Source organism: Mustela putorius, unplaced genomic scaffold, assembly GCF_011764305.1.
Source record: "Mustela putorius furo isolate JIRA1106 unplaced genomic scaffold, ASM1176430v1.1 tig00003845_pilon_pilon_pilon, whole genome shotgun sequence".
NCBI classification, from domain to species: Eukaryota; Metazoa; Chordata; class Mammalia; order Carnivora; family Mustelidae; genus Mustela; species Mustela putorius.
Genome location: NW_025421998.1, coordinates 77,203,237 through 77,225,748, shown reverse-complemented (window position 1 = coordinate 77,225,748; position 22,512 = coordinate 77,203,237). Strand labels below are relative to the sequence as shown.

Genomic DNA, 22,512 nt, shown 5'->3' with positions numbered 1-22,512 from the left:
TACTTCAAATGGACCAACTCAAAATGGAAAACAAAGACGAATGGAGAGTAAAGTAAAATGTGCCCCCGTAGACACATGTCTTTGTTTTGTAGTTAGAAGAAAGACCGCTATGAAAAGATACTGACTGCTTCTTCAGAAAAATGGTATTCACAGCAGGTTATATGAGGGCTGGACAGAGAGACGGTTTCCGCACAGCTGAGTGCCTTCAGAACACTTTCCTTTTAGACCTTTAGTCTTTGCATATTCTGTGTGGTATTGGGTTTGAATAGCGCATATTCTTTATGATTATTCCCTTTGTGCCAAGTAGTTTTGCCCCAAACCATTTCTGCCTCTTTAGGTGGTAGGTGTTTATTTCTTCTCTGAGTAACAGAAAACATCGATAAACAGGCTGAGAGAGAAGGGCAGGGAGCATGGAAGTGCAGGGGTGTGATCTCTCTGAGCCGTGGTTTACAGGACGAGGAACCCAGATGGTGACAAGTATATATAGGTCTGCAGCGGTCACAGAAGGTACAGGGACATATAGAGATGTTGCCCCGCCTCACCCCAGTTCAAGGTGGAGGCAGCTCGCAGGGCGCCATGCTTGATGGTTCATGTTTTGGTGGACACCCAGAAGAGCAGAAGCGGGGCGGGGCAGAGAGTCTCAGGCAGACTCCGTGCTGAGTGTAGAGCTCCACGCAGGACTCGATCTCAGGACCCTGAGATCACAGTCTGAACTGAAACCAAGGGTTGGAGGCTTAACTGACTGTACCAGCCAGGAACCTCCTCCCTAGGAGATTCAAGTTTTTGCTCTCTCTGTTGTCTGTTATCTCCTGTGTGAGCCGAGAGTCATGAATCTGTGCTGCTTTCCCACAGACGGGAAGTCTGCTCCTCCTTATCTCCTTTATACTCTGTTGTTGGCAAATGGCATTTGCTTTATAATCTATGCTCCCTTTTTTTTTCTGGGCAACATCTCAGCCCTCAACACTTTTTGCTAACACTCTTCTCCTCTGAACAGTTAGAAGGTGAGTCAATACTATATCACACACAGCATCCTAAACATAACCATTTTCTTAGCAATTCTCTGTGGTAGAGACATGACAGAGTGTTGAAGATACAAAAGGAGTTGGTGGGAGATGGGGTCTCGCTTTCTGGCAAGTTCTACATAAGTATGAGATTGATGACTTTTCTCCCAGGTAAGCCGGCTCTTAAACAACTAGTAGGATTCTTCTTACAACCAAGGAAATTGCACACACACACACATACACACACACGCTAAACAAAATGAGGGCTAAGTGTTGAAAGAGAAGTTCAAGGCAGGACACAAGAAGAGGTAACAGTTTAGGGCCCCCCGCCAGGGGCTGGCCAGTTGCATTAACACAAAGTTAGTCGAGTCTGCATAGTAATGATCCACACATCAATGGCTAGAATAAGAGATAGGAACTAGATAAACCTAAATTGGGGCACAAGAAGGAGCCAGACACAGGGTACGCGATCTTTGATCGCCACGGTCTTTATGTTAGAGATATGCAATGCGAGCACGTAGAGGGGCTCGTCATTCATTGAGATAAACAGGTGCTAGTCACGTGCAGAAAATATTTGGAAGGCATGGGCCGAAGAGGGCATTGCAAGCGAAGGGGCCATGGTGCGAAGTTAGGGCTGGAACTCAGCTGGAGCACGGGGGGCGAGGAGGGCCCCCTGCCAGGGCTGGACGAGGCAGGAGGTGCATGAGGAAGAGCCCTGTCTGCCCGGCCACCGCAGGCATTTTATGCTGAATCCTGTGAGTAGTTCCCAAACAGAAAGGCAAGCACGTTCACAAATCTGAGGCATTATTATGAAAAGAAGGCTTAGCCCTGAGTAGTCACAGGATTCTGATTTATTAATAATGAAACTCCTTTCTCAGATAAACACACACACGACCTCCTGCCCAGATAGTAAATGGTAGGCAGCTTTCAGGCTCCATGGTTATTTAGATGGACTATCCCCAAGAAGTTCTATTCTCGGGGTTCTTTTATAGGAAGTCAAAGACAATCCCTCCTGCCTCTTGGCTGACTCCATGATCTCCTCAGCACCTGCCGGTGGGGGTCGGATTGCCTCTGACTTGGGGTGATGTCTGTTCTATCATCCAGAGCCCTGCAGGACCCGTTAGTGCTTGGTAGGGGAAAATCCCTTTCATCTCCGGGCTTCGCTTGATCTAATCGGGCTTCTAACTGTTCTGCCAGTTTTGCCTCAGGTATACACATGTATTCTTCTTTTCTTTCCCTCTCTTTCGGACATGGATCCACTGTAGGTTTCCTGTTCCCTCTTCACTGTTCCACTTTTCTTCTTGTGCCCCGTTAATGAAGGCTTGCAAATGTTGCCTTTAGAGTTTTGACGCAGAAGAAAGCCATTTATAATATTTTGACCTGAAAGAAGTACGTCCCAAAGTAACAATTTTAGGTCTGTGCTTCAGAATCATTCTGTGGGCATTGTGAAGCAGAGTGGAGGGGAGGACTGGGTCTCCAGGCGGGGAACAGAGCTAGGAAACGGTTGCACGCGAGCCATGGCAGTGATTAGGTGGCACACCGTAGACCTAATTTGGGCAGAGATGTGCATTTTGCGTGGACTATACAGGGAAAGAGCTGCTTCCAAATGCAATGAGTTGAATAGGGTGGGAGTCTATTTTTGTCTCATACACCGTAAACTGGTGGTGGGGGAGGGGACGGGGGACAGGCTGCTGGGCAACTCTGCTGCATGGGTTCATCCAGAGACCCAGGATGGTGAGAAGGCTTCATCTTTTTATAATACCTGTCTTCCAAAATTGCTCCTCTTTTTCTCCAGTTCCAGTCTGGGGGTCGAAGGAGCGCGAGGGAAGGAGAGCATCCAACACATTCATCGCAGCTCTGGTCGCCTCTGCTCCCGTTCCGTTGGGAAGGCTCAGTTGGCGCTGCTTAGCTGCAAGGGAGGCTGGGAAGTGGGGTCTCCGGCTGGGAGGCTGTGTTCCCGCAGAGGACACTGATTACTGTGAAGAATCACTAGTGAGGAAAACTAAGGAAGGGGGACTAACAGTTTACAGGTATTGTCAGTGTAGATGATGCAGTGAGTGCATGGCGGGAGATGAGGTCCCACATAGAGATGGTGTGAGATCTGCACTGGAGGACAAGGTTGGGAAATGCACCCCCTATGGGAGACCCACCTATTGAGGGCAGAGGAGAAATGGAAAGCAGTGTCCTGGAACGAGTTTCCTTAGTGAAGAAGCCTGGTTCAGAGGTGAAGACTTTGGAGGTTAAATCTTCTCTTGCCCCTTACTAGCTGTGTGACCTTGCGCAAGGTTTTTGTGTTTCTGTTTTTGTTTTTTTTCTCAGCTGCAAAATGCGGATAACCAAAGTACCCTGCTCAGGCTTTGTTTTGAGAGTGAATTAACATCTGTGAAACCCTTAGAACAGCGCCTGTTTACATGACATACTATAAGTCATAGCTGAAAGATAAAGTAAATTAGGGATTAGAAAGCACACCTTGGATTTTTCAAATAAGATACACGGTGATAGAGCTCTGTAAACATGCATGACCTTATTTGAGCTCTAAAATGTTTCTTTGAAGGAGCAGTATTATTAACTCCATTTTACAGATGAGAAAAGTGAGGCACATGAGGCTAAGTGACCCAACCCCGTGTCATAGCTTGTCAGTGACTGAGCTCAGATCTATATGATTCCAAACCCCGTATTTTTAGACACTAAAGTTTTTTTTTTTTTTAAAGATTTTATTTATTTGACAGAGAGAGAGAGAGATAGAGATCACAAGTAGGCAGAGAGGCAGGCAGAGAGAGGGGGAAGCAGGCTCCCTGCTGAGCAGAGAGCCCGATGCGGGGCTCGATCCCAGGACTCTGAGATCATGACCTGAGCTGAAGGCAGAGGCTTAACCCACTAAGCCACTCAGACGCCCCTAGACACTAAAGTTTGGAGATGTGGGATACCTGGTGAGGGACAAGCTGAGTGCTTGTAGCTTCTTTTTCCCTGGTGAACCACAATGTCTTTATTTGTAGAATGAGATAATAACAGTACCTACCTCATTCTAGTAGTACAAAGATAAATGGAGCTTCTTAATGAGAAACTCTTAGCAAACCACTTGGCAAATAATAAACACAAATCTTCAATGCGTGGTGGTAGCTAGTGACAGTAATGACGATAAATGTACGTTATGAATGTATTTATTAAAGTAAATAGAACAATTAACGATCTATGATTAGATTTTTAACCAGCCAAATTGCACCCAGTTCTGAGAGTAAATAGAAGAATAGTATGTATTTTTTGGTTATATGTATTTGTGCTTGCTGAAAGTAGATTTTCAGGTCAAGGTTTTTGGGGACGTCACGTGATTACCCACTCCCTTGTTTTAACACCTTCCCCCTTCTTAACAGTTGAAATTTAGGTGGCCAAATGAGAGCCCAATGAGAGACACTGTTTGAAGTAGTAGCTTGGAAATGTGCTTGTGCTCCTTCAGGCAGGGAGAGCTTGCTGCTGGAGGGGGCCTCACCGGCCAGGACGGCGCTGTCTGGGTTTTCTGACTCTAGAGTCTCTTTACAACCACATCTTTTTGTAAAAACGAAAAATGTTCTGTACATGCAATCTTTTACATTTGGTGATTCTGTCTATGCAATGGGAATATTGTGAGAAAGAAGGTATAAGGGACTGTCATTAAGAAACAGGAAGACTTTGGGTGCCTGGGTGGCTCAGTTGGTTAAGTGTCTGCCTTCGGCTCAGGTCCTGATCCCAGCATCCTGGGATCAGCCCAGAGTTGGGCTCCCTACTCAGAGGGGAACCTGCTTCTCCCTCTCCCTTTGTCCCTCCCCACCTCTCTCATGCTCTAGCTCTGCTGTGTCTTTCTCTCAAAAGAAAAAAAAAATTAAAATTAAATCTTTTGAAAAAAGAAATAGGAAGACTTTTTCTACTGCATTTCCTATGCATGGGTTTGCTTAACCTTACTCTTAAGAGAAGAGGAAGTCCCATGGTGAATTTTATTACTTGCTATTTAATTTTTTTTTTGAAGAAACATTTCTTTCCCTGCAACATTTATGGTTATCAGTGGAGAACATTTGGTCCAACCTGTGTGTAAATCTCATGGACTCATGAACTGCATTCAGCTTTTTTGATTTTAGAAGAAATAAGGCTGAAGATTATATATTTGTACCTGATAAATAACACAGTCATTTCAAACTTTAAAGTCATTACCAAACATCCATTAGAAAAATATCAATACTGGCATATATTGGCACCTAGATTTTATTTATACCTTATCTTCATAAGCTGATTACAAGTCTGCCTAATTTTTTTAATGTGGGCTGTGAATATTGAGTACTAAAGAGCCAAGGGGTTCTTCCAATTTTAGAAAATCATTTTGGAGATAGATCAGAGCCTAATTTCAAGTATATCATTTCCTCAGAGGAAATGAGCTCTCCTGACATGCCTTCCAACAGATTCTAGGAAATGGGGGGATTAGGGATTTTTTTTTCTCTGATAAAAAGGTACTGTTATTATTTATAATTGACAGTTCACCAGAATTTTAATATTTCAGCAAGTAAAGTAGGTTAGCCATTATGTTTATTCATACCTTTGAATTTTCTGAAGTTATTAATGTAGGACTAACATAGCTTTGTTTAGGAAGAAAAATATTCAAGGTAAATCAACTTTGAGTATTTTATTTTGAGAAAAGCAAGTAAGTGTAATTCAGTTCTTTCCAATTCTGAATAAAACCCCCTTTGTGAAATGGAATGCAGTTTTGAACTCTAACATTTCTGTTTCCTCTTTGACTCACTCAACAGAAATGTTTGTTTATGCAACTAAGTCTCTATGAATAGTACAATAGAATGTATAGAGAGGCACATCTGTATTTTTTTTTTCTCTAGACTTGGTGTCTTGTTTTTCAACAACAGTGTCCAAGTTTCACTGAAAAGTGTAAACCTTAAGTATGACTATCTGACTGGCTGAAAATAAGCTCCCAACTTAGGTTCAGATTGAATCTCTTTGATGAGGATGATGTGTGGAAGGGACCATCAGCCCTGGAGCTCTTTCTTTGAAGCCTGTAGAGTGGCGGAGGAGGGCGGTGCTTATGCACAGTGCTTATATAGGAATCTGGGAAAACACTGTCTTCAAGAAGAGGAATGCTCTTTTGGAAAGTTAATCTCTAACTTTAAGTAATTGTGTAAATGATTCACTGATATTCAGCATGAAGCTTGATATGCGGCAAGTTGCTACAATGCCTTCTGGTCATCATCAGAAAATATAGAATTGTATTCAGTATAGAGAGATTTGTACTTAAGGAATTCTTTTTTTTTTTTTTTAAAAGATTCTACTTATTTATTGGAGAGGAAGAAAGAGGGAGTGAGAGAGAGCCGAAGCAGGGGGCAAGGGCAGAGGGAGAGGGAGAGGGAGAAGCAGGCTCCCTGAGCAGGGCTCCATCCCAGGTCCCTGGGATCATGAATCGAGCCTAAGGCAAATGCTACTGACTGAGCCATCCAGGCAACACCCTCTATTTAATGAATTTTAATGACAAACTTAAATACTAAAATTCTATCTGGTTTGAGGGGTTATCTATGTGCTTTTTAAACTAAGTGAGGTAGTGATAGGGCTGACCTATTGTTATAAAAAATTAAGGAACCCAAGACGTTCGCTTTGAATAAGCAACCATCGCCCACCTCCATGTGGAAATAGTCTTTAGGGATTATGACCTGAGATCCGGAAGGAGACTAGGTCCTGACTCTGTGTCATATGATACACTCTCACGTCCACACTTCTCGGGAACCTGAAAAGCTTTTTGCTTGGAATCCAAACCTTTACAACAGTCTTGGCTGTCTGAACATTGTACTGCATTTTCTAGTTTTTTAAAGTTAAAAATCAGTGTTATTTTCAGAGTAACATTGACCAAATCAGCACAATCCAGAAAGAGCTCAGTAGGCTGATGCAGTGTATATATTTAGAAAACTTGAGGGAAATAGGAATATTTAGTTTGGAGAAGAGAGTAGTTCAAGAGAAAGTGATGGCTTCAGATAACCGCTCTCCACTTTATGGAAAAGAGATCATTGGAGAGCAGAACCAGGACCAACACATCTTATTCAGAAGGCAGGTTCCAGGGACACATGGGTGGCTCAGTTGGTTAAGCGTCTGCTTTAGGCTCAGGTCATGATCCCAGAATCCAGGGATTGAGTCCTGCATTGGGCTCCCTGCTCAGCAGGAGTCTGCTGCTCGCTCTCTGCCTGCTGCTCGCTCTCTCGCTCTCTCTCTCAGACAAATAAATAAATAAAGTCTTTAAAAAAATGGAAAAAAGAAAAGAAGAAGAAGAAGACAGGTTCCGATAAGGAAACGTTGAAGTATTAATGTTTTCAAATGTGGACAGGATGTCTCTTGAGGCAGGGAATTCCTTTCATTACAAGTACATTTTCTTTGAAAGTTCTTTCTGTGTGTATATGACCCATCCTTTCTTGTTATTATTATTATTTTTTTTACATCTTGTAATTTTTGTTATTGTTGAGAACTAGACCTTTTAAATAATAACCCCAGAGTTTGTTGTGGTTGTTGTTTTCTTGTTCCTTAATAACTTTCCTGAACGAATTCTGTGAACTCTGTATTCTTTGTCATGTGTGGCCATTGAAGTCTGCTCAGTTAATGTAGGGGTCAGTTGCTACCTGGAACTAGTAAGCCTCCCAGTCTCTGGCAAGGGTGCACAGAGCTTCAAATTTAGCCAGAGGTAAGATCTTAGTGCCTTCGGGTCTTTCCTAAGCATGGACATAGCCCTGGGCAGCAGCACCGCTCAACTCAGGTGTGTAACTTTGCAGATCCCCACAAGTATCCCAGAACTTTGTGAAGGCCTCTGGGGACTTCTCATTCCCCCAGATTTTCTTTTTAAGCTTTTTGGCTTGCTCCTCGTGTGCAGTTATTATGTGCTGCCTCAGGTAACCTCAGTGTTCCTCTGGTTGTTTTTGACAAACACCCTCAGGGAAAAGGCTATTGGGCTGGTGGTGCTCCAACTCAGGTTCAGAGAAAAACAGCTTGCAAGTGAGGTCTTCCAGGGAACCTCGAGATAGGACACATAATGACAATTCTCTGAGGATGGGGCTTTGAAGGGGCTCCAATCCTATTCTGTTGCCTCTGGCTTCCAGGCCACTGGTTTTCACCATAATTACGGGCTGTTGATTTTCAAGGCTACTGCAGGGCTGGGTAGAGGGGATAGGAGAGAGCTAATTAAAATGTGACAGAGCTTGCCTATCTGACTGAGACTTAGGTACTTTTCTTGAATAATGCTCCTCAGATTGGTACAAACTTTGGTTAATTTTCAAAGTTCTAAAAAAGTCGATTTTGCTAGTTCTTTCATTGCTTATATGGAGGAGAGAATATTGAGGGTCCTTTCTCTGCCAGTTTTGCTGATGTTGTTCTGGAAGTGCTTTTTAACCATATTTTTAAAGGTTAAAAAGTTGAGCTCATTAATTCCAAAGTCCCCTACCACTCTAGCACATTCAGTGTTAACTAGTATATCACATCTCCCAAACCATCCCAGATGATATAATTTACTACCCCTTTTTTGTAAACGTGGTTGTTTAAAATATAATTAGGACAGACTCTCCCCAAAACCAAAATATGAAAACACAATAGACTGTAGTTATCAGTCTCTGCTTGATTTTACTCACAGATTGGAAAAAGAAACATTACCTTTCCTGTAGCTTTTTAAAGTTAGAATGAATTATTCAAAAGGGGTAGGAGATCTTATGCTAATAGGAAGACCTATATATCATGATAATGCTGCCTCATTCATAACATTGTGCCCCAAAAGAAAAAGAAGATGATCTGGGTAGAATTTAAATAGCAGTGACTACTGAAAAGGTAAAAATCAAGCGATAATTGACTTAAAGCATTTCACAGGATTGAAGCATCACCGTATGTGTTTCTTGGATGGTTTACATTTTATTCTCAAGTTTATTTTAATTATTATAAGATTATTTATATGTCTATTCTGTTTATTTACTTATTAGACATCCATTTTTTTCTAAGTACTGAGAATATAGGTAAGGAATTAACTAAACATAAGCCACAGCCATTTTGTATCAATTTCTTTTTTCTAAAGATGGATCTGGTGATCTGGTACTGGCAGTGAGGTTAAATAATGTATCCATATAAATTAATTTTCCATATGTTTGAAGCTAAACCTTTTCAGTTTAACTCACTTTAATGTGACCCTCTCTGCTTCATGAGAAGGTAGTGATCTAATGTCTGAGTGACAAAAAATCATTTTAGATCATGACTTCACTGTCCTGAAAAACAGCATTAGCCCCCACGGCTCTTGGGAGCAAGGGCTGTTCCATGAATACTCAGTGGCCAACGCATCAGATCAAAACTGACAAGCCCTGGACTCTTACTATGGACTGACCCCACTCTAAGAATTAAGTATATTTATTCACTTAATTTTCCCACTATCCCAAGTAGGTAGGCACTATTATTATCTTTTTCAGATGGGAAAACTGAAGCAGAGAGAGTAAGTAACTTGCCCAAAGTCACATAACTTATAAGTAGGAGAGCAGGGATTTGAAATTCAGAATTCTGGCTCTGTGGTTCACGATCTTCTAGTCTATCGTGTAAGATGCAAGGATGCTTGTTAGAATTACACATAAACATAAGAGTGAGTTGGCTCTGAGAGCTTAGTTGAAGGAAACTCTTTGAAAAGTATTTGAGCTTTGGTGAATTTTCTTTGTAACACATAGAATAAGTCTGTGCGTGTATGTGTGTATGTGCCTGTACATGCATATTTGTGTGCATAGTAAAAAAGGAAAATGGCCAGAGAAGTGATTTTATTAAACCGGTGTTAATTTAGTATTAAATTTTAAATATTTTGGTTTTGCTCTTTGGTAAAATTGATGATGCTTTGCTTATCTTTTGCTGTTAATCTGCATTATATGATTGACCAGGAAACTGTCCAGAAATGTGTCTTTGGCTAGTTTTACATGATTTTTTGTTTCTTGAGAAAAATGACTAGCGGGAGTGAAGTTACTGATCAATGTCTTTGGAAATCTAAGAATTGTGTGTTATTCATTCTTCTTCAGTATAATGCACAGATTAACAAACTGATTCAGTAGTCTTGCTTTCCTTATTTAATTGAGTTCTTTGTGGAATCTGGAGAAGAAAACAAGGAAGCAATTTTTAAATTAATTATTAATTTCTTTTTATTTAAGTAGTTGCCTCAGTAGGGTAAGCAGGCTGAGACACTGTTACCACAAACTCAGAAGAAAGGTTTTGGAAAGTCAAGTTCTTCTTGTTGGGAGATAATTTTCCATGATTCTCTTGCATTTCTGCTTGTCTTGTGAATAGAAGCACTGGATGTGTTTGTTTTGGACTATCTTTTCAAGGGTGGTTTTTAAATTCTATTAATTAATTAATTAATTAATATGAGAGAGAGAGAGAGAATGAGCAGGGGGAGGAGCAAAGGGAGAGGGACAGTAGACTCCAGCTGAGCCTGGAACTTGATCTCATGGTCCTGAGATCATGACCTGAGCCGAACTCAAGAATCAGACACTTAACTGACTGAGCCAATCAAGCGCCCCTCTTTTCAAGGGTTTTTGCACAGAAAACAGCCTTGAAGGTAGAGTGTCTCCCTCCAGAGTAAAGGGTGGGTTTATTTACTGTGTAGTATGAGAAAGATAATGTCTTTCTTCAAAGCAAAGGACAAGTATGTTTACTGCCTACTGTGAAAGATTAGGGCTCCCAAAACTTGAGGGTTCTCCTCCATCACACAACCTGCTGCGTATGCAGGCATCATGTGGCTGTCTCTGTGTTGTCCTCGGATCTCCAGGAACTGCCACATACTCTGGCTGTTGCTATTGTTATGAGTAATAAAGTCTCTGGTCTCTTGTCTTCTGCCAGAAGTTCATGAAACTGCGACAAGTGAAATTGTTGGCTTCCAAATAGAGTAAAATCTCAGAATCTTCAAAATTCTTGAAATTTATCATTCTAAAATTCTTTCCTAGATTTTCACCTTCATTTAGAATGAACTTCACTTTAGAAGAATGAATTATCATTTCTTTGTGGGGATTCAGTTGGAGACATGGCATGTTCCCCAGGCTTTGTTCACTGGAGAAGTATCTTATGGCAATTGTTAGTCACATTCTCCCGCCTTTCCTTTGCCCCAGCCATCCCATGATCCTTGATTATAGTTCTTTTTTTTTGCCCCCTTTTCTCTTCTTTCGGAATTCTCTTCTATCTATCACAGGTACTCCATAGTCTTTTATACATAAAACTAAATACAAGCAAATGAAGTCAGGTGTCTTCAGTGTGTAGGGGAGCTAAAGATTCTTTCAAACCCTTATCTGGTGGAACTAGAACTTGATGTTATACGAGAAATCCACCCCCCCCCCATCCCCGGCCGCAGAAGTGTACTTCTGCAGGCACTGGGAAGAAGTGGGTGCATGTGGAGTTGGGGAAAGGGAAGAGATGGACTTCTGCCCACCAGCGTATTTCAGTAGTAGACTGGGCAAACATTCCTGATCCTTGGGGGAAAGTCTCTGACCAAATGAGCTATCATCTAACAGTGAACACAAATAATAGTAAGGAAACATTATGTTTGAAAATTTAGATTATTCTTTATCAGGGGTCAGCAATCTATGGCCTGTGCCCCAAATCTGGCCTACTGCTTTTTTTGTTGTTGTTCATGAGGTTTCGTTGGAACGCTGCCATGTGCATTCATTTACGTACTGTCTATGGTGGTTTTCTGGTTACAGTGGCAGAGGTGAGCAGTTGCCATAGAAACCATACAGCCAGCAAAGACTAAAAGATCGACTATCTGACCCTTTACAAAAAAAGGAGTTTACCAACCCCTGCTCTAGTCATGTTTTATGCCAGTGGTTTTCAATTTCCGGTTGTGAGGAAGACAGAAAAAGGACTGAGCTCAACAAAATCCCCTGGGCAGGCTCACCTCCATCTGCCCTCTGATTTCTCAGAGGTGTTCCCTATCGAGAGTCACTGTGTTAAACTTTCATGATTCAAGTTGTTTGGTTCCATGAACTGATGTAGATTGTTGTTTTCATTGTTTTGGCCCTCTGTAACGCCCCCAAAGTAATACTGTGTTATCTCTTTTACAGGGTTGTGGGAAGAAAATGTATTCCTTCTTGAGAGGAACCAAACAACTACAGGTGCTAAGGTTTCTGGGTGTCTCCATTGGCGTGACACAAATCTTGGCTATGATTCTCACCATTACTCTGCTCTGGGCTCTTTATTATGATAGAAGGGAGCCTGGGACAGACCAGATGATGTCCCTGAAGAATGACACGACTCAGCACCTGTCATGCCACTCAGTGGAACTGTTGAAACCCAGCCTGTCGAGGATCTTTGAACACACATCGATGGCAAACAGCTTTACTACACACTTTGAGATGGAGGAATTGTAGAGAATGTCCAAGAAGGAAACCACAAATTCATTTTATTGGACTTGTGAATTTTTGAGCACACACTTATCTGTTTCAGAAATGTGTAGAAATAAAAATGTGGCCATAAAGGAATGACTAAGCATAGAATTTTCTACCCTTTAAAATAAAGAGGGAAAATTTCATTTTATAAGTCACCCCCTGGACAATGGTTGATGCCCTTTATAATGCTGAGGACAGATCTAATACCCACTTTATAGCCTGTATAAGATTTTTACTGAACACAATTATGCTTTGAGGCTTAGACTTTGGCGTAGTTTGACCAACATTTCTGAAGCCATGTAAACAAGTTAAGCTATGATGGATTTGGGGCTACAGTAAAGTTTTATTTACTTCCAAAAACTTGCTAGTGTATCAAGTAGCAATGAACTTCTAACATGGGAAATTAGGCAGTATTAATGAACTATATTATTTGGTGACATATTCTTTTGAGAGTGGGTAGATTATACATAAGTAAACTCTGAAGATTGGTGACTACCTAAATGTGATTTTTTTTCTGGCTACTTAAAATATTCTTATTACTTACAAGAACAAATTAACACATTGTCTTAAACTGATCAGGGATCTATGTGTATATAAGAGTCTGTGTTAAGTCTGTAAAATTCCATAGATTTCAGTTCTTATAATGTTAAGAATAACAAGTGTGAGTGAAAAGGATAAAATTGTCCTGTATAGCACCATTATTTTTAACCTTTCCTGTTAATAGAACTTTAAAATTCCATCTTGGGCTTGTATTACGTACATAACTGTTAACTTAAATACTTAACCACTAATTTTGAAAAATTGCCTGTGTGATACATAGGAATCATTATAATTCAGAATGTAGTCTGGTCTCTAGGAAGTATTAACAAGAAAGCTTACACATAATGTAGTTCATTCAGCACAATCTTGGATGTTACCTTTCTCCCAAACTAAGGCCCTTTCTGACACTCAGCACTTTTTAAAATCAGTTCATCTTTGTCTTCTCCAAACAAGAGGCAATAGTCTACAAGTCCGAATATAATTCTGCAGAGAATAGTGTTCTTTTTCTCCAGAAAATTGCCATTAGAATCATTAAAATAAGTGACAATTTAACTAGAGATATACTTTGCCTTATTTCACTGATTAAGATACTGTGGTGAATTACACAGATTATTAAATTTTTTATGAGAGTAAAATATATTTATTTGAAATGGGGAGAGTGCATTTTACTGTATTTTGTGTATTATGTTCATTTCTCAGAAAATGGAAAGAAAATTAAAATGTGTCAATAAATATTTTCTAGAGAGTATTAATTTGTCTCTAATTTTTATACATTATAAGCATGTTTACCACTCAACAGGATTAGCAAGGGGAGAGAAATAAGAAGAAATCACTGAGGGGCACCTGAGTGTCTCAGTGGGTTAAAGCCTCTGCCTTCCGCTCAGGTCATGATCCCAGGGTCGTGGGATCCAGCCCCGCATGGGGGTCCCTGCTCAGCAGGGAGACTGCTTCCCCCTCTTCTCTCTCTGCCTGCCTCTCTGCCTACTTGTGATCTCTGTCTGTCGAATAAATAAATAAAATCTTAAAAAAAAAAAAGAAATCATTGAGTAAAGTGACAATAATGATTTCCAGACTCTGGAGCTAGTCTGTAAGAGGATGTATCTTCAGTGAAGAAAGATGAAAAGATACCCATTTATTTTTCAGGTTTGTTTTTGAGTTAAACAATAAATAATGCAACTTTTTTCTATAATATAAAAATATGCACATTCATGCTAATTTATCTTCTCAATGCTTTACATCCCAGTCTCTTAAAGTAATTTTTAGAAGAAAATGAGCCTAAGAAAAGCACTATTTGAAACCACCTGCCAGATTTCATCTCCTCCATAGGTTGAATTGAAAATTGAGTAAATTCTTTGCTCATTCATAACCAAAAGCATCCCTTTTTATAATTTCCTCAATACCCCCTCCCCATAACTTCACCTAAAATTGAGACAGCTATGAGTAGTATTTGAATTATTTGGATAATGGTCAAATTATCCAAATAGCTGCTTTTCTTTTTTTAAGATTTTATTTATTTTTTTGACAGAGAGTGAGCCATCATAAGCAGGGGGAGCGTCAGAGGGAGAGGGAGAAGCAGGCTCCCCGTGAAGCAGGGAACCCCATATGGAGCTTGATCCCAGGACCCCGAGATCATGACCTGAGCAGAAGACAGACAAACATTTAACCTACCGAGGCACCCCGGCGCCCCTGAACGCCTGCTTATTTTGTTGATGTGTCTCAGGGACAGAAAGAACAAGCATATATTGTGTTGACTTCAGTTAAAAAAAAAAAATCCTCAAATTATAAATAAAAGTCAATTTCTCCATTTTTAGACTTCTGATATTTTGATTTATCACCTGATTTAGTACTCTAGAACAGCCAGCATAAATTTAGGCAATGATCTTATATAGACTGTACTGGCTTAGGGAGAAGGAAGAAACGCCGTTGTGGGGTGGGGGGTGGTCGACGCAGACCTCTTAGGGTGGAGGGGGTGCATGCAGCTGGAATAACAGCTGCCAGACACCTTAAAAAGTCTATTGACTATGGGAGTGCTGAAGGAGCTCACTGTTTGGGTATGCTGCAAACAAAATTGCTAAGTATTTTGGGGAGAGTTTTTTCATAAGCTTTCTTTTTCAAAAATCACTACGTTTTTAAAGTAAAAATTTAAGACTATTTTCAGAGTAGTTAATAGTCCATTCAGAGCCTCCTGGAGATTCAGAATTGATAATAGGAGACAGTGTCTGTTCTCAAGCACTGTATGATCTGGTGGCGAGACGCTCGTGCTGATCACAGATAAAATTCATAGGAGAAGACACAGTGAGTGGGGTCGTGGTGAGGAATAGGAGGCTGAGAAGAGGGGAAGTAAGGCAGCTCCACCAAAAAGGTGGCTTTCCAGCTGAGTCAGGAAGGAAGAGTGATGTTTCCCTAACTCACGGAGAACATTCCATGACTCTGAAGTTAAAAAGTTTGTATTATCGGGGTGCCTGGGTGGCTCAGTGGGTTAAGGCCTCTGCCTTTGGCTCAGGTCATGGTCCCAGGGTTCTGGGATCAAGCCCCACATTGGGCTCTCTGCTCAGCAGGGAGCCTGCTTCCTTCTCTTCTCTGACTGCCTCTCTGCCTACTTGTAATCTCTGTCTGTCAAATGAATAAATAAAATCTTTTAAAAAAAGTGTGTATTATCTGGCGGGTGGAGCTTATCCTTTCATGTTGGTTAGACAGAGCACAGGATGCTTGGAGAGCTACCATGGAAAAGGAAATGGGTGAAATTTAGGTTTTTGAACTTCACTTCATAAGCTAAGCAGGGGATCATTGACGTATTTTCAGAAGAAGCGATTTGTCTTTCAGGAATTTAACCAGAAGAGCCGGTGAGTGAGAGACGGGCGGCAGTGAGACAGGTGCAAGTATCATGCAACCCCATGGGGCGGCCATTCTTTATCTTGTGTAGACACCGGCCACTCCAGGTTCTAGAACACGCCAGACTCTGGCAGAGGGCTGACTAGATTGCTGCTGCTGTGGTCCTGGAGAGAGAAGGATCCTCACCAGGGCAATGAAAGTTTAAAAAAAAAAAAAATGCATGCATTAAATTACACCAGGGTGACTCCACAAAAACTGGCATCAGATTGAGTATGGAATGAGGAGTAAAAGACCTGAAATTTCTGGATTTTGTAGCTAGTGCATTGGCAGTGGCATTAACCTGGATAGAAGACTGGAGGAGGAGCGGGTGTGTGGGAGGGTAATTAATTTGTTTGGGACATACTGAGTCGGACATGCCTGCAGGACCTGCAGATGGAGATGTCTTCAGGCAGCTGTAAATTCCAGTCTGGAGCCCAGAGAGTTCACTGTCGAGCCTGAGAATTTGTATGCATTTCTTTCTGATCTCAGAAAGCCTGACAGAAAATGGGCAGACAACCAAATCCAATACGAGAAGAATCTTAAGCGGGATGCTACAAGAGCTTCCTTTTGTCTGAACTCCCACTCCTGAGAAGGTGTCAAGCGAGGTAAAGAAAAGAGAAATGAACATACCACGGAATCTTCTGTGGCAAAAGGAGCCGCCCTTTAAAAAAGAATTACTGCCAAGTGCTGTGTTGCTTATCCAACCCCACTTCCAATGATTGCCCTGTGATTTACAAGTGGAGTCATCTTTCCTGTTAACGGAGTTCTTTTTCCTCCTCTTCAAGCATCTCTTAGAAGCATGTATGGGAGAGTCAGTCATGACCATCTTGAAAACCATTTATTTTCTCTTAGAATACGTTATTGCGATCATTCTTCATCTTATGCATTCCTGGTGCCTACCGAGGGCCAGGCCCCAGGGTGCTAGGTATATTACACAGATTTTTCTCAGCTCTCTACAACTTTTTTGCAGTCTACATGCATTGTGATCTTCATTTTACATATGAAGAAGAAGAGGGACTCAGACAGGCGGAGGAAGTGGTTTTTACTAGTGAGTGGTAGTGCTCTAACTTCCCCCCCTCACCACGTTGGGACATGGCATCTCCATCAGCCTGCGGTGAAATTCAGCCATTGCCTTCCATAGAAAGCTGAATCCTCCTCCAGGTCAATCAACATCTCAGGCCCAATGTGTCTCCGAATGAGTATTTTTTTCTAATTTCATTCTTTCCACTATTTCCCAGAACAAGTCCAAACTATCTAAAATTTTGATTGAAGCCATATGCTTCTCTTTTCTCCCACCTCTTGTCTCCTCCCAATGTGTCTCCGAATGAGTATTTTTTTCTAATTTCATTCTTTCCACTATTTCCCAGAACAAGTCCAAACTATCTAAAACTTTGATTGAAGCCATACGCTTCTCTTTTCTCCCACCTCTTGTCTCCTCCCATTGATCCATCTTACATGCATACACAGCCAAATTCATTTCTTTTTTTAAAAAAAGATTTTATCTACTTATTTACTTTATAGAGAAAGAAAGAGCAGGGAGAGGGGCCGAGGGAGCAGGAGGGAGAGAATCTCAAACAGACTCCAAGCTGAGTAGGGAGCCCAATATAGGGCTTGATCTCATGACCTGGAGATCATGACCTGAGCCAAAATCAAGAGGCAGATTCTTAACAGACTGAACCAACCAGGTGCCCCCAAATTAATTTCTTTAATCAACTTTATTTAGGTGAGATATATATATCTCACATGTTTTAAGTACTAGTTTTGCAAATATATACATGCCTATAACTACAACCAAAACTGAGGTGTAGAACATCTCATTATTTCAAAAAAGTTGCACCTCATGATTTTGCTATAAAACTCAACAATCCCCATTCCTAGCCCCAGGCAACACTGATTTGCTATGTCACTCATTTCTTATAAAACACAATTCCGATCATATCACTTCCTTATTCAAACACTTCCAGGAGTTTTTTGTTTGAATTAAGACAGAGCTTTCGAGCTCATTCGTGTATGTGTCATTTATGTGGCCCTTTGGGCTACATGAAGGTCAGAAATGACTGACTATCCTAGGTCTTGCCCGACTAAGTGTCTAATACATGGAAGCAATAACTCAGCGCCCAGGTGTGGCTGCAATACAGGGTCTGAAACAAAATAGAATTGAGTTTATGAGTCATAAAACATACATGTGTGAGTAAACCAAGGAGTCAAGGCCTTCTCTCCTGCTGCTCGGCTGTGCTAAGGCATTTCCCTGGCTCACGTGGTCCTACATGGCACACTCTACTTACACATACAGGCTGAAGGAAGGGGAAAGTGGAATGGGAGGAAACATGATTTTTCCTTTACGGGCACACACAGAAACACACATCACGCCCATTCACCTCTCAAAGCTCTAAAGAAATAGTTTTTATTCCAGAAACCCGTGTATCCAGTTGAACTAGGAAGTTCTATGACCATAGAAGGAAAAGAAATTGGTATAGGTGTCAGTTAGCAAACTCTACCACATTCCTCAGTGCTTGTAGGTTAAAATCTTCTACTTGAACTAATTTTTCCAGAACTATCCCTTTTACTTTCCCACAGGTTCATATATACCAGCCACATGGGTCAACCATGGTCTACTCATTGCCTCTGACATTGTGGGATGTATCTTGGACCTCCTTGCTTTAGCTCACTTCACAGTGTTCCTCCAACATAACTTTATCTCCACAGGCTCACCCTGTACTCAGCCTTTTTTATTTTATTTTTTAAAAGATTTATTTATTTCAGAGGGAAAGAGAGAGAACTCAAGCGGGGGTGGGGGGCAGAGGGAGAGGGAGAGAGAAAATCCTTAAGCAGTACAGAGCCTGATGTGGGGCTCCATCCCAGGGCTGTAGGACCCTGAGATCATGACCTGAGCTGACATCAAGGGTCAGACACTTAAATGACTAAGCCACCCAAGCACACCTACCCTCAGCCTTTAAATCAGTGACTCAGCAGCCACTGCCTATGTGCAGCTTCCCTTGACCACTCCAGCCCTCGGCAAACCTTCCTCCTCTGAGCTCAGCACTTATTAGTTGCCATGATATCTAGGTAGCTCCTTGTGTTTTCTATTTTATAACACTATTTTCATTTCATTTCATTTCATCTATTTTATAACACTAATTTTCATTTCAATTTCATTTATATTATTATTTTCTCTTTGCATGTTGTTTTTTCTTAGGAACAAGCATGCTACGTTGTATCCCACTCAACACTTTGCTTAGGGCTGGGTAGTGTTTCTTGGGTATCAGTGCATATCTATTCACTATGTGCATGAATTAATACATGCATGAATCATGAGTTAGTTAAGTGAATCAAAAGCTATTGTCCAAAGTGATTCCAATAAGGAGAAACTACTCTAAAGGAGGTTATCTGTTCTTGACTGGGATAGAAGACACTGGTTTATCATGGGCTAAGTACTAATTTAGCTGTAAGTGGTTATAGATTGGATCTGCAGAATGTAGTTAGAGCTCAGTCATGTCTTATATACGTCTGAGTGAACTATCAATATAATAGTCTTGTGGTGTAACAATATAATAGTCTTAGATTTATAAAATGCTTTTATGCCTAACTCCAAACCCTATAATCTACATTTGTTAAACTGGAATGTACAGAGTAAAAGCTGAGTTCACATCACTGGAAAAAAAAAAAAAAAACCAACTCTGTGGAGAGTTAAGGATTGTAGCAGATTACTACTAATCTTGTAATTTTCATGTGGTTCTAGAAAGTAACTTTAAAAAAATATGTGGCATTTGAAATTTCTGTCCTGAGTGTATCGATATAGCATTTCATTTACCCTTCTCATAGTACCAGTGAGGTAAGATTTATAAGAAAGAAAAGGTACCTGTGGATCAGAGATCTTAAGGAACATACCCAAAATTAGACAGCAACGAAGTGCAATTTTAACCAGGTTTGTCTAAATTCAAAGTTCAGGCTCTCAACTACTTCATAAGAGAGCTGCTATATTAAAAGATTTCCCAAATTATTTTCAATTTCTTTGTCATGACATGTTATTTCAATATCCTGCTGAATTTTGCTAATTTGTATTTTTTTTTTTTTTTTTTAACAGAGAGATCACAAGTAGATGGAGAGGCAGGTGGAGAGAGAGAGAGAGAGAGAGAGAGAGAAGCAGGCTCCCTGCTAAGCAGAGAGCCCAATGTGGGACTCGATCCCAAGACCCTGAGATCATGACCCGAGCCGAAGGAAGCGGCTTTAACCCACTGAGCCACCCAGGCGCCTGCTAATTTGTATTTCTTTAGAAACTTTTTGTATATATTCAAAAGTTATATTCATTTATTTTGTGTGTGAACTCATTTATATTTGATAGATATTATATCATGGACAAGCTAAAGTCCTACAAATTATTTATTTTCAATTTTTTTTTAGTCTGAGAATTTAGAAGGTATTCATCCTGTCTTTATTTCTATGAGATAAATTTTTTTAAATATGTTTATTATGAACATTAAGAATGCAAAAATAGGACTTCCACTACCAGCTAACATGGAATAATGGAGATTAAATGTATCCTTCTGCTTGAAATATACAATAACAACAGTTTTTGGGAAACAATGTTTTTTTAAGACACTGAAGATTAGGCAATAAAGAGAGTGATCTTTGAGAAGCTGGGTGCCTGGGTGGCTCAGTGGGTTAAGCCTCTTTTTTTGACTCAGGTCATGATCCCAGGGTCCTGGAATTGAGCCCCTCACTGGGCTCTCTGCTCAGCAGGGAGCCTGTTTCCTCCTCGCTCTCTACCTGCTTCTCTGCCTACTTGTGATCTCTGTCTGTCTAATAAATTAAAAAAAAAAAAAAAAAAAAAAAAGATTTAAGAAGCTGGTAAGGAATGAAGTGAGTGCTGTGGTTTCCCCAACTTGTTTCCTTGAGAGAGTTTCCAGAATATGGTGGAAGGAAAGAGAACCTAAGCAGAACCTGACTTCCATATTTAGAAGAGATAAAGCTCAGAGTATAGGGAGACCAAGGCGGGTGAGTTTGAGAATAATGGAGAAGAGAAAACATGGATAAAGAGCTCAACAGATATGTGAAATATCCCTTTTGAGTATTTAGAAGAGTACTGAGCAACACATTCAAAAGGATTATAATAACTTATATGTTAATAAAAAATAAAATAAATAAAGCCCACTTTCTATATGTGGTTGTTAAAATAAAGCTTTCTCACTGACCACTCTCCCCTTCATAAAAAAAAGATTAGAGCAAATGGTACTCATGTCCATAACAAACTGGAAATGGTGCTATTCTCACCAGCCAGATGAGAAAACCCCATAATTCATAGGGGTGTAGTACAGAAAGTCTGGGTGGCTGAGCCTGGGTGGCACAGTGGGTTAAGCCTTTGCCTTCGGCTCAGGTCATGATCTCAGGGTCCTGGAATTGAGCCCTGCATCAGGCTCTCTGCTCAGCAGGGAGCCTGCTTCCCCCCCCCCCACCTCTGCCTGCCTCTCTGCCTACTTGTGATCTCTCTCTTTCTCTATCAAATAAATAAATACATACATCTTAAAAAAAAAAAAAGAAAGAAAGAAAAGAAAAGAAAGAAAGCCTCACGTCAGTAGTGAGGGATCATTAGCCCTAGAATAAATATGGCTCTACTGGCACCCAAACAATTCACAGAAGTAAGACCCTAGATTATCATACTGTTTCCACGTAATACAATTGTATCCAGAATGAAGCTCAAAAATATTTCATGAAATATAGGGGTGCCTGGATGGCTCAGTGGATTATCTGCCTTTGGCTCAGGTCATGATCTCAGGGTCCTGGGATCAAGCCACACATCAGGCTCTGCTCTGCTGAGGGTCTGTTTCCCACCCACCCCCCTGCCTGCCTCTCTGCCTACTTGTGATCTCTCTCTCTCTGTCAAATAAATAAATAAAATCTTAAAAAAAAAAAAGAACATTTCATGAAATACAAAAATAACCAGTCTCCAGCAAGGGAAAATTCAGTCTGACATCCAGTCGAAGACTACCATCATGCTAAAAAACTAGACATTATGATCCATAATGAGAAGAAACATCACTTGGAATGGCTCCAGAACTGACAGAAACATTAGCAGATGAGGATATTAAGAGTAATTACAGTTATATTCTATGTGTTAAAAAAATTAAGTGAAGATAGGAAAGATATTTTTAAAGTAATCAAATCAAACTTTTAGAGATAAAAACGACAAAGCATGACATGAAAAATATGCTGCCTATAATTAACAGCAAATAAGCCATTATGGAAGAAACGATTAAAGAGTTTCAAGACATAACAATATAAAGTATATGAAAGAAACCTGAGACAGAAAAATAAATTAGAACCAGTGAAAAAGGCATCACTGAGCTGGGACAACATCAAGTGGTCTAATACACATGTAATCAGAGCCCTCAAGCAAGAGGAGCAAAAGACAGATTTGAAGAAACAATGTTAGAAAATTGTCCAAGCTTGACTGTGAAAGCTCCAGGAATATAAGAGGACCTCAACCACAAAAACATGAAGAAAGCTACACCAATGCACAGTATAATCATTTTGCTCAAAATCAGTGATACATAAGAAATCTTTAAAGCAGCCAGAGGAAAAAATAAAATAAGTAAAGCAGCCAGAGGGAAAAAGTCATGTTATACAGAGGAACAACCATCAAGAAAATGACCGATTTCCTGGAAAAAGCAAAGCATGCAATATGGCAGGTGAACAGTATTTTGTACTGA

The 22,512-nt window shown here is 40.5% G+C and overlaps 1 protein-coding gene across 3 annotated transcripts in view; it reads left to right on the top strand.

Moving 5' to 3' along the window:
- The window catches only part of TSPAN12 (tetraspanin 12), a 64,893-nt gene extending 51,245 nt beyond the window's left edge, over positions 1 to 13,648 (top strand). For 2 of the 3 annotated variants that reach the window (XM_004741897.3, XM_004741896.3), the window contains one exon: positions 12,071 to 13,647. In XM_004741897.3, coding sequence (XP_004741954.1) covers positions 12,071 to 12,376 — 306 coding nt within the window. In that variant the 3' untranslated portion in view covers positions 12,377 to 13,647. Of the gene's footprint in view, positions 1 to 12,070 lie in introns of all 3 variants that reach the window. The other variant, XM_004741898.3, reaches the window with a different exon arrangement.
- The last annotated feature ends 8,864 nt before the right edge of the window (positions 13,649 to 22,512 follow it).